At 32.8% G+C, this 12,077-nt stretch overlaps 1 protein-coding gene across 4 annotated transcripts in view; it reads right to left on the bottom strand.

The window, feature by feature from the left end:
- The window catches only part of Ahctf1 (AT-hook containing transcription factor 1), a 66,257-nt gene that overhangs the window by 16,803 nt on the left and 37,377 nt on the right, over positions 1-12,077 (bottom strand). For 3 of the 4 annotated variants that reach the window (XM_048809270.1, XM_048809269.1, XM_015483565.2), the window contains exons 22-28: positions 7,080-7,224; positions 6,872-7,003; positions 6,040-6,190; positions 5,458-5,608; positions 4,618-4,725; positions 1,764-1,956; positions 194-394 (exon numbers count right to left, since the gene is read on the bottom strand). In XM_048809270.1, the coding sequence (XP_048665227.1) occupies positions 194-394; positions 1,764-1,956; positions 4,618-4,725; positions 5,458-5,608; positions 6,040-6,190; positions 6,872-7,003; positions 7,080-7,224 (1,081 nt within the window). The remainder of the gene's footprint in view (positions 1-193; positions 395-1,763; positions 1,957-4,617; positions 4,726-5,457; positions 5,609-6,039; positions 6,191-6,871; positions 7,004-7,079; positions 7,225-12,077) is intronic. The other variant, XM_048809271.1, reaches the window with a different exon arrangement.

Genomic DNA, 12,077 nt, shown 5'->3' on the forward strand with positions numbered 1-12,077 from the left:
TTGTTTTTTATCTGTAAGAGGCTTAGCCATTGCCCTCATGTTTCCTTCAGAACTGTTTTGTAAATTCAAGTCAATCTATAAAATTGCATATAAAAATCCATAGTGAGGTTATTTAAATTGATTTATCACACTTTTTACTTGTAAGAGCTAATACAATCTTTGAGTCTTTTTTCCCTATTATAATCAAACTTACTGCAGTAGTCCATTTTGTGTTCATTTCTTCTTCCATGAATGAAATTTTAGTTTCTTTAAGTCGCAAAGGAGGAGTAAGAGACCTTCCAGGTGATGTAGAGGGAGATGGTAAAGGTGTTCGAAGGCCAGACCTTAGGATAGATTGAGGAGTAAACTCGGCAAATCCAGAAGAAGCAACTGACATAACCAAACTTTTAGCTTTCTAAAACAAAGAGCAAATGGAATTCTATTAGTGTTTATAAAAGGCATTTACGTAAGTATTTACTGGGGCATTTGAGTGACAATTGTGGTTATAGTCTCATTTTCAATAAACACATAAGTAGAAATTTTTATTTCAGATTGATTGGAAGAAAAAAAATTCTATCAGTGCTTTCTATATTTAAGGCTATTAAAATTGTATCCATAAAAAATACAATGCCAATTAGTAAGATAAATTTAAGAAACAAAGTCTTACATTAAAGAGAGAACTGTGTGTACTGAACACAAAATTAATCTAAACTTTTTTTTATGCCTTAGGGAAAAAAAAATCCATACAAGTATTAATAACTTATTAGATTTAGTAATAATGAATACATATAATTCAAAATTAGCACTTAATTTAGTAGAAATAATTCCTTCACTTAATTTGTCCACTAAAGACCCAGTAACCAGATTACTGAATCCCATTAATGAGTGCTGTTAGACACATTTTAAGATTATTATAACTAAATACTCTTTTGGCAAGACGAACAAAATCATTCCCTAATATAATTTCACTTGAACTTTTTGAACTTAGCTGGAGAAAATACAAAACCAGTTTTTATTTTTGGACAGATGAAAAGATTAGAAATACAATACTGGATTGTGTCAGGAACCTAAAAATCCTATCAACCTTCTTTTAATAACTATTTTAGAAATAGCACTTAGTTATCTTTCATTCAATTTGAAAAATAAGAATTTTCTAGCTTTACTGATCTCTGGAAAGAGAACCCAGAAACAACAACAACAAAAAGAAAGCTTCTAGGATTCAATATAGAATACTGAACAAGGAGCAAGGAGATAACATATATGAAAATACTTTGAAAACGAAAAGATTATTGTTACAAGTTATCACAAGTTTAGTTTTGTTGTTTTCTCAATAATAATTTATCAGAAAGGAGGGAGGAAAAGGTTACTTAGACACTAATAAACTAGGAGTAGGAATAGTTCATGGTCAGAAAAATTTCTTAAAAATGTAAAAACTAAAAATTATTTAACAGAAGGAAAAAATAAGTGCATACTATCAGCAAAATTATATCAACATATATAAAAATCAAAAGCTTAAAATTATTTTGAAAAGGACAAAGGCCAATTTATAATAACCATTCAGAGCTTCGTATAATATTCAAGACAATGTGATCATTATTATTAAATTTAATCAACCCAGTTTAAGAAGATGCAAAAGTATAGCAAGTATTTTGGAAAGACAGCCATGAAAATTAAAGTGAAAAACAGCTATTGACTATTCAGTTACAAATAGCTTATTTTCTCTGTGCTATTTGAAACTAAGAACACTCTTGCTTTACTATGAATGCTAGGGACATAATACTAACCTTAACTACAAGAGGAGTCTCAAGTAAATGCAATTCTGCAGACTTGGAGGTATTCTGATGTGATTCTTTTGACTGTGAACCAAATGGCAAAGAACTGGATACTAGGCATAAAGGAGATCTTGTGGGGCTTTGCTGAATAAACCCCAAAGGTTGAGAAGGTCGGGGGATAGGATGAATAACCAAATCTAGTAATCTGTAATCAGAACATACTTATGAATAGAAGAATTCTGGTAAATTATTAACTAAATTATTCTGATGAAACAAAAGAATTTTAATATTCAATGTTATTGTTATGATTTATATATTCACTAATAAATACCATAAAAACATGTAAACACACTTAGCCACCATTGAAAACTATTTCAGTAGCAAAAAAATAATTAGGAATTTTAGAAACAATTTAAGAACAAAGAATTCTAGTTGTCCCCTGATCACAATATTTTTCAGTAGTGGGGATTTAACCCAGAACTTTACCGTTAAGCTACATCACCCTCTTTTTATTTTGAGACAGAATCTCATTTAAGTTACCTAGGGCTGTTCTCAAACTTGTACTCTTCCTGCCTTAGCCTCCCCATTTGTTAGGACTGATTATGTATCACCATGCCTGCAGTTCTCTTTCCCTTTTACCAGTTATTTACTGAGCTTCCACTATCAGCCAGGCATTTATTTGCCATGAAGATTAACTGCTAAAGATTGACAATACACAGGATAAGGCATCCCTAGCAATCCATGTGCTAAAATTCATCTTTATCAACACTTAGGATATGACAGCATTAAAGTCTAGACTAACACCCACCCCCCAAAAAAAGTTAATTAAAAAAAGTTTGTTGGGCTGGGGATGTGGCTCAAGCGGTGGCGCGCTCGCCTAGCATGCGTGCGGCCTGGGTTCGATCCTCAGCACCACATACAAATAAAGATGTTGTGTCCGCCGAAAACTAAAAAAATATAAATGAATATTAAAAAAAAAAAAAAAAGTTTGTTGACAAAATAATCTCAAAAAGTTTTCCATAATGTCCCAGACCTAGTTTACATCAAATGATAAAATTGATTTCATTCATGATTTGTATTACACATACACAGTCCAAATAAGCTTAAAAACTTACAGAAAAATATTTTCAGGTCATAATATAGTTGTAAATGGACTTTTAATTTTATTTATATGTGGTGCTGACACTCAAATCCAAGGCCTCACACGTGCCAGGCAAGTGCTCTACCACTGAGCCACAACCCCAGCCTCCCCAATAGTCTATTTTATGTCTGTATTTTCTATAATAAAAACAGTTATTTTTTTATTTCTCCCAGATGCCAGTGTGGATCAGCTGAGAATAACCAAAGAAGAACAGTGTGTTCTGTTGCCCAGAAAGTTTTTTAAAAATCCCAGTTGTTTTGTCTTCTCCTGCATTCTATCCTTCAGATTCCAAAGGGATTTTCATTATTAGGGTGGTAGATCCACACAGATCATGGGTGCTTTAAGAATCAACCTATTACCCAGTGCAGAAATGAAAGCATTTTCATTACAAGGTCTTTGTACCTGTTATTCTGTACCAGTCACAGCCTTGAGATTTCTACCAAAACATGAACATCTAATCTAGACATTTCTTTCTCTATCTTCGTTTCTTTCTAATTTGTATTTAAATTCTGTACTTGTAAACAAATTGCTTACTTTTTAATTCAACTTTTCCAATATTATGTTAAAAGCTCTGCACTGTTAATATTTACACTGTTAATATTTACATCTTGCCTATTTAGGTGAGACTGCTTCTCAAAAGCAAGGTCTGTATGACAAATGGCAAAATTCTTTGGGTGGTTTAGTGGTATATTGGGGATTAAAGCCAGGAGTGCTTTACTGCTATTAAGCTACATCACCAGTCCTTTTAATTTTGAGACAGGGTCTTGCCAAGTTGCTGAGGCTGGCTTTGAACTTCTGATCCTCAGCCTCAAAGCTCAGTGTGATTACAGGCATGTATCACCATGCCTGGCACAAAATTCTTATACAAGATTAAGTTATTCTCTAAGAAGAGTATGAAGAAAAAAAAATTCTTTTTTCCTTGTTACCAGGGATTGAACTCAGAAACATTGATCGACACTCTTCATTTTATTGACTAGTCTTTTTTAAAAATTTCCCTTGGGTAAACAAGTAGGAGTGGGGATGCTGAGTCATAAGGGAAAAAAATGTATGTTGAAAGAAATTGGCAGTTTTATGTTCCTACCAGCAGCAACGCACAACAGTTCAAACTGCTTTGCACACTTGCTCACACCAAGTATTTTTGTAGTTAGCCATTTTAAAAGGTTTACCGTGACCTCAAGAGCATTTTTCTTTTTTTGCAGTAATACAGATTAATCCCAGTGCTTCATGTTTACTAGGCAAGCACTCTCCCACTGAATCATATTGCCAGTTATGAATATTTTTCAACTATCTGATGTTGCTAAATACAACTTATAATCACAATTTCATTTAGATGTGAAACACTGAATTTATTTATATTTGTAATATCATATTACTGATATAGTATTACTGCATCTGAAGTTCTATGAGACATCAAGTAGTCTCTGCTGTACAGGAGAAAGCTTCAATATGAACCAACTGAGATTAGTTAATAATTACAAAAACAATTTCTACAGAGGTCATCTAACAAGAAGATAATATCAAAGGGGGGGGGGGGGGGGGGAAGCCTAACATTTTACTTTACTCCAAAGTTATAGTAAAGAATACTTTTCACTAAGATGTCCGAAATGAGAAATTGATTTTAAAATCACCATACTGTCCAAATTTTAAAGAAACCATACATTAAACATTACTGTTGTAATTAATGCCTAACATTGTGTCTTTAAGGATGATTTAATGAACTCTCACCTAGAAATCCTCTGTGATGCTTTTGAAATGGGTGTTCCAACAAATGCCTCAGGCAGTTGTAGATGTGGGAAAGAATATACTATAGGAGATGCTTCTTCTATTTTAGGACTACAAAGAAAATAAAAATTTAACTTCTGATTATGCATCATGCTGCATTGATTAAAAAAAAGCTTTAAAGTAAAATTAGATGGAATAGGAAAGGACTTTCATTTCTTACTTTGCAATATCTACAATAAACACACTGCCTTTTAAAAAATGTTTTTTAAATATTTATTTTAGATATAGGTGGACACAATATCTTTTATTTTTATGTGGTGCTGAGGATCGAACCCAGTGCCTCACGTATGCCAGGCAAGTGATCTAACTCTGAGATACAACCCAGCCCCTTAAACTTTTTTTAGTTGTCAATAACCTTTATTTTATTTGTTTATATGCAGTACTAAGAATAGAACCCAGTGCCTAGGCAAGCGCACTACCACTAAACCACAACCCCAGCCCCAGCCCCTAAATACACCACTCTAACTGAAAGTAAAACATTCTTCTTGTAAGAAAAGCAGCCACCATAAAAATGCTTTTCCTCTTTACATATGCTAATAATAAACACTATAATAATTAGGGTAGATTGTGATAAATACTTCTGGTGTCCAGGAAAAACTGCAAGTAACATGACCTTAAAAGGTATAAGAAAGGGGCTGGGGCTGAGTGGTAGAGCGCTTGCCTTGCATGTGTGAGGCACTGGGTTTAATTCTCAGCAACACATAAAAATAAATGAATAAAATAAAAGTCCATCAACAACTAAAAAAAATACACTTTTTTTAAAAAAGGTATTAAAAAACATACTTATTATAAAGTGAGACGCTATTTCCAGGATCACTGCTTGTCCACACCTCTCCAATTCTAGATAACACATTATTGATGAAAGTGGATCTTGATAACACTGTTCCTGTCATGGCTTTCTTTGGAAATGCTGACAATGGTTTGGGTCTAGAAACTGTAAAATGAAGAATGTAGGATTTAATTGATTCTCTAACAAACAGGATTTTAATAATGTAATATCAAAGAATGGACAACATGGAAGTCATAATAAAGTTTAAATTATATTTGGTTTAAACTACAGCTATACTGAAATTTAACAATTGGGGATATGGTATAAAATTATTTAACTAAAAGTTGGGCACATGTCTTCAACTAAAATACAAGATTTTCATTCTGCGTTACAGTAGGAAACAAATTGTAAAAAACTTCCCAGAAAACCCTACATTTCACGGAATAGAGTAGTCAGTAAAAAAAAAAAAAAAAATGACTGTGATGAAAGTATTAGCAAAAGTGAGTAATATTTAAAGTAATGAGAATTTCAGAGAAGCAATCATTCAATATTTTTAATAGCCTGAGAGTTTATGACATTCTTCAATGAAATCTTACATTCTCGAAAAACTGATGATGTTGACAGATGGTAAGGCTTAGCTCTTTCCATGGCTAATTTTCTCTGGACTCTAGGAAGGATTTTCCCATATTGCTCTAATATAGAATTTCGAGCCACTGATCTCTCCCGCAAACGAGGATCCCGATCATTCTATTGAATATATCAAAATTGTATTTACCAGTTAAAATATAATCATATTATAAATATTTTCTTCCTCCTACCTATATTTTTCCAAATTGAAGATTTTGCACACAAACTTAATTGCTTACATCAATTAAAAATGTCTACTAACAAACATTGCTCCTTCACAACTATTAAAAACAGTGGTTATCATTTATTAAACATTTACATGAGTCAGTCAACCTGTTACTTCATAAATCTCTGAGCCCTCTCATAACAACTTCATAAGGAAATATTATTGGTTTACACACGAGGAAACAAAGGCTCAGAGCATGTCCTAAACACAGCAAATTAAGAATCAGTTTCAACCTTTGAAATCCAATACTCTCTGCATTAAGTAACTTCTGCTGCTGTCTCCAACTCTTCCTCTCATTTTTCCTGAGTGGTCAGTATGGCAAGACTGTGGGCAGATGTCAGGGCATAAATGGCATATACAAATATAGAAGAATTAGGGAGGAGACAGTAGAGGGATATTTTTTTTAAAAAAAAGAAGTAATAATATGCCAATAGACAAGAAGAACTTTCTCCAAGTTATGACAATAAAAGGCACAACAGATACAAACACTGCAAGTTCTTATGAATCAAATCAACCAAAAAAGTCTTCAGTTCCTTATTCCCTTCTCCCACACAAAGAAACAACTATAATCATACCATAAGATTAATCTTCAAGGTCTGGTTCAGCTTCAAAGCAGGAATATAATTGGCACGCTGCAAATGGTGAACTAAAAGGAATTCATGATTCTGAACACTGGCACTGAACTGCAAAAATTTCACCAAACACTCCTAGAAGAACAGAATGGATTTGTAAACTATCAATTTATCTTGAATTTGTGATAAAATTACACTGTTAAATGATTACCTGTTCAGTGTTTATAAATGGTAATTTCAATAAATCTTCCATTAAGCCTGTTTCCTGGCAGACTTCATAGGCATGCTTCAGTAATTCCTCTGCATTCACTTTATTAGAATGTTGTCGCAATAAACTCCAGGCCTCAACCAGGCACCTAAAATCAATAATTATCCAAGTTTAGTTTTTGAAAGGCTATTTAAAATGTTCAAAATTCATCTACCTATATAATCTCAAATATAATTTTGCACTGCAATTTACAAAGATTTTTAAAAATATGCTGCATAATGAATATTGCTAATAAAAGATTTAATATTATGCTGCTCTGTATTGTTCAAGTATAAAACAATAGAAAAACAAAACAGAACTTCACAATACAACAAAAAAGTGAGCAGGCCTGGATAGAACTTAAAGACTGATGTTATGATAGCGAAATATCAGGCTTTTAAGGTAGAGATATTTGACAGAGGAATGGATAAGAAAATGAATAAAGGTCTACAGGTGGTAACAAGCATATTTTATTCATGACAGATGAAAGTTATAGCTCATAAGTAGTTGATTTGGGCTAATCCAGAGCAAGGTCCGCTTAAAGAACTGAATTCAAATTTAACAGTCACAGACCACAAGCAGAGACAATGAAATGTCCTTCTTTGAGGAATGAGATAATTTTAAAACAGTGTTTCTTACATAGGTCTCTCCCTAAATCAAGACAGGGATTCTGTGACCTTTAGAAAAATGTCCAACTGAAAATGCACCAATACTCTTATCTTGGAAATTCACCTGAGTTTATCTATTAGAATTTAAATAACATGCAGGATATGAAACAATAATCCCACTGCAAAGATTATCATCTATATAAATGCCATCAAAAATGCATAAAGATATACAATATCTTGCCTAGGATGTGGTCATAGGTTCAATCCTGGTGCTACAAAAAAGAAAAAAAAATAACCAATAAATAAAACCTATAAACGTTTACATATTCAAGGACATGAGAATACAGATATATATGAACATTGATAATGATTAACCTGGCAGTTAAATTTCTGTTGGACCTTTCATGGGAGAAAGGGGGCAGAATAAAAACACTCATTTCATGGCAAGTAGGTAACATAAAAGTTACAGCAATTAGTATTTATAATGAGCAGTTATAAATTAAAGAATCTAAGGAAAATTTGGCAGCACTGACCCAGACTTCCTGAGGACACAAAGTTACTCAGCAAAGCAAATGACACCTGCTGCTGGAAGGTCAGGGCTATGTGTTAATGTTATTACTAATAACACTACGAGTAGATAATACTCAACATATTCCATAGACTTTATAAAGACCAACAATTCAAAGATGCAAAATCTCTAAAATTCACTTATGAAATTGCCTTGTATTCCCTTCTATCAAAACAGGCATGACATTGTGGTCATTACAGCTTGAGTAAAGAAGAGGGATGGGTGTCTGCAGACATGTGTGCAGGGGGAAAAAAAAATGTGTGCATGTGTGCAGAAAAAAACAATGTAGAAAAATTACCATTCAATTAAAATCTAGAAACATTAAAATGAGCAGAACACAGAACCTTTTTGTAGAAAGAAAAGCAAACAGGATGAAATGAACAGATCAGTATCAATTTTAAAAACCAAATATGAAGAAATAAAGAAGTATAACAAAATTTTGATATTTGTTAAATTTTATTTCAGATGTGTTCATGAAAACTTAATTATACTAGTCTATATGTTAAAATGTTTATTCTTGAGGATTGAACATGGGCACTTTACCACTGAGCTACATTCCCAGCCCTTTTTTATATTGAGACAATGACAGGGTATCACACCAAGTTACTAAGATTATAGGCATGCACCACCATGCCTGGTTTATTTTTAATTTATTTTATTGCAGTTCTAGGAACTTACATAGAACTTTGTGTGTGCCAGGTAATTGTTCTATATCTAAACTACATCTCCAGCCCCCTAAAATCATTTTGAAACAATGCTTGTAGCAAAAGAAATTTCAGATGAATCAATACCTTAAATAAAAACAAAGCAATAAGTGGTAGTAGAAACCATGAGAAAATTTTTTTTAAAAAACTGGAGAAGACAGAACATGATAATCATTATTTTCAGGACAGCAAAATCCATTATAAGCAAACCACTGTGAAAAGGTAAATTATAACCAGGCATGGTGGCACACACCTGTAATCCCAGCAGCTTGGGAGGCTGAGGCAAGCCAGCCTCAGCAACTTTGTAAGGCCCTAAGTAACTCAGCAAGACCCCATCTCTAAATAAAATATAAAAAAGGGCTCCGTGGTTAAAGCCCCCGGGTTCAATCCTCAGTAATCCCCCCACCAAAGGAAACAACAAACTAAAGAGTAAATCTCACAAGGTTAATTTCAGTAATGAATAATAAATCAATTAGGAAAAATTCAAACACAGTAAAAGAGGCAAAGAATTTAAATGGGCAAGTCACATAATAAATAGCTCCTTATGAAAAAGACACATCAAGTATCTGATAAAGGCAGAGTACAGGCAATAAGGGCCTTGGATCAAAATGGCATAACCCTCATGGAGGGCAATTTGCCTTAGCTCTCAAAATTGCAACTGCAAATATACTTTGTCTAAGTTATTCTACCACTAGAATTTCGTTCTCCAAAATAAATCCGAGCGTGTGAAAAATGTATAGCTACTCATTATAGCATTACTTAGAATAGCAAAAATATCTAAAGTTCATTAACAGGAACTACATTAAATTGTACATCTATCTACAAAACGAATAACTATGCAACACTTAAAAGCAAGGAAGCTCTTTATATATTGTTATGAAATGAACTCTAAAACTAAGTTCAAAAAGCATATTTCACAAGGGTATTTTTGCTAAGAGTTCATTCTTCTGGTATTTTGTTCAGAAAATCTCAGAAGAATGAACTTGAAGTTGTTAACAATGATTGAATTCAAGAGAAAAGCTAGAAAGTCACTTGTGTTACTATTTTATACTTCATAAATATTGAAACACTCCACATGCTTTTCTTCCTTAAAAGAAAAATTTGGACAAATTTTAAAATGAATAAAAACACATTTGACATTACTCCTAAATTTAGCAGATATACCTAACTAGAAGGATAGTAAGATAAAATTTTTATAATTCATCAAATATTCTCCAACTTCAAAAACTCTATTGCTGGCACTTACAAACAAGTGCCCTAATTCTATTATTTTGCTTCTTATGGTAGAAAGTGATAAAAATATGAAGAGCAGTAAGAAATTTTTTTGATTGATGAAAAGATAGTCTAGGGTTTTAGCAGTTAACAGATATAGAAAAGTCATTTCGGTAAACAATTTGTGTGTAGGGGGGTCTTGGCAATATGGCAGAAAAACTAGCCTGAAAAACTCCCGTGACAAACTCTTAAGATACTAAAGTGAATGTAAATCATCTTTTAAAATGCATAGCAAAAACCAACAATGAGAAAAGAAATTCCAAATAGGCAAACAAGGAATCACTGATTTCCAGTTTCCCGAGTAAAAGAAGACTGCGAAAGATGCAGATGCATCAACAATTACACATACTAAAGGTCATTATAATAAAAGGTCACAACAAGGACATAGCTCAGTAGAGTACAGTAACTGTACTAACAAGGTTGTATTTCATCCAATGCCACCAAAAAATAATAAAAGGCTAAAGTCATTAAAAGAAAAAATGATTTAAAATGCTGATGTAGCTAATATTAATATCACAAAAAGTTTTGCAAGGAACTGACAGATCCCACCCACTTCAGAGTAGGCAACTTACCATGCTTTTTTCAGTAACTTATTGAAGAGACCAGGAAAAGTCATTGAGGACACAAAGATTTAACATCCCTAGTCCTATTTTGTATTTTATTTAGAGACAGAGTCTCACTGAGTTGCTTAGGACCTCATTTTTGCCACTGTGCCCATACAACATGTAATTTTTAATCCCAGCATTTACAAATTAAAATGTCTGAAGAACTAATAGGAAGAAGAAAAAAACTCATACTGGGAATTTAAAGTAATATGTAGAAAATGAATGTGCCTTTTTAAATCAGTTAAGGAAAAAACCTAAAAACTAGGTAAGCTAATCATTCAACTTGAGTTAAACAGTTAGGTAAAATAAACCCACAGAAGGTAGAGGAAAAGAATGAAGAAAATGACTATACCTATAAAACATTTTTCAGTTCTATTGCACCATTATGATATGAAGACCAAATAAGCAATTTTAAAAGCTGACCATCTAAAACCTTTTTTTAACCTCAAGTTTATCATTGTACAGTGCATAATGATTAACTTGCAAGCACAACAGCCAAGCCAGAATTATGATGATGATGATATGCACCCACAAATGTACCTCACAAAATCAAGAGATTACCAGAATAAGTTGTGGAAAAAAGACTGATGATATTAATAAAGAGGAAGAGGTTGAGGTCCTGGACTTAGGATAAGTTCAAGAAATGACAATAATGACTGATCGACCATTACCACCACTTATTAATGATTTACAACTTCTGCAGACAACTGTAATAGTGCTTTTGCCATTACAATTTAAAATACCTCAAGGTGGACTTTATTAACCCATGTTACAAATGAGGAAACTCAGCCTCAGAAAAGATAAACTGCTTTTTTTATTTGTTTATGCTTGATACTAGGGACTGAACCCCAGAGGCGTTTTACCACTGAGCTATATTCTCAAAGTTTTAAAATAACTTTGTTTTCAGAAAGGATCTGGTAAAGTTTCCTAAGGTAAATTCAAACTTGCAATCCTCCTGCTTCAGCCTCTGGATTGGCTAGGATTACAGGTATGCACAACTATATCTAGCTAAAAAAACAGCTTTTGACCATATTTTAGAAAGTGGTACAAGTAAGGTTAAATTCAAGTCTATTCAAGTCCAAAGAGTACACTATCACTTATATAAATTAAAGTAGCTCAAAAATATTGTAACATCTTTCCATCTAGCATAGGGTAAATCTCAAAAGAGAAGATTAGTATTTTCAGGCTTGAAATATTAAAACATT

Source organism: Marmota marmota, unplaced genomic scaffold, assembly GCF_001458135.2.
Source record: "Marmota marmota marmota unplaced genomic scaffold, marMar, whole genome shotgun sequence".
NCBI lineage: Eukaryota > Metazoa > Chordata > Mammalia > Rodentia > Sciuridae > Marmota > Marmota marmota.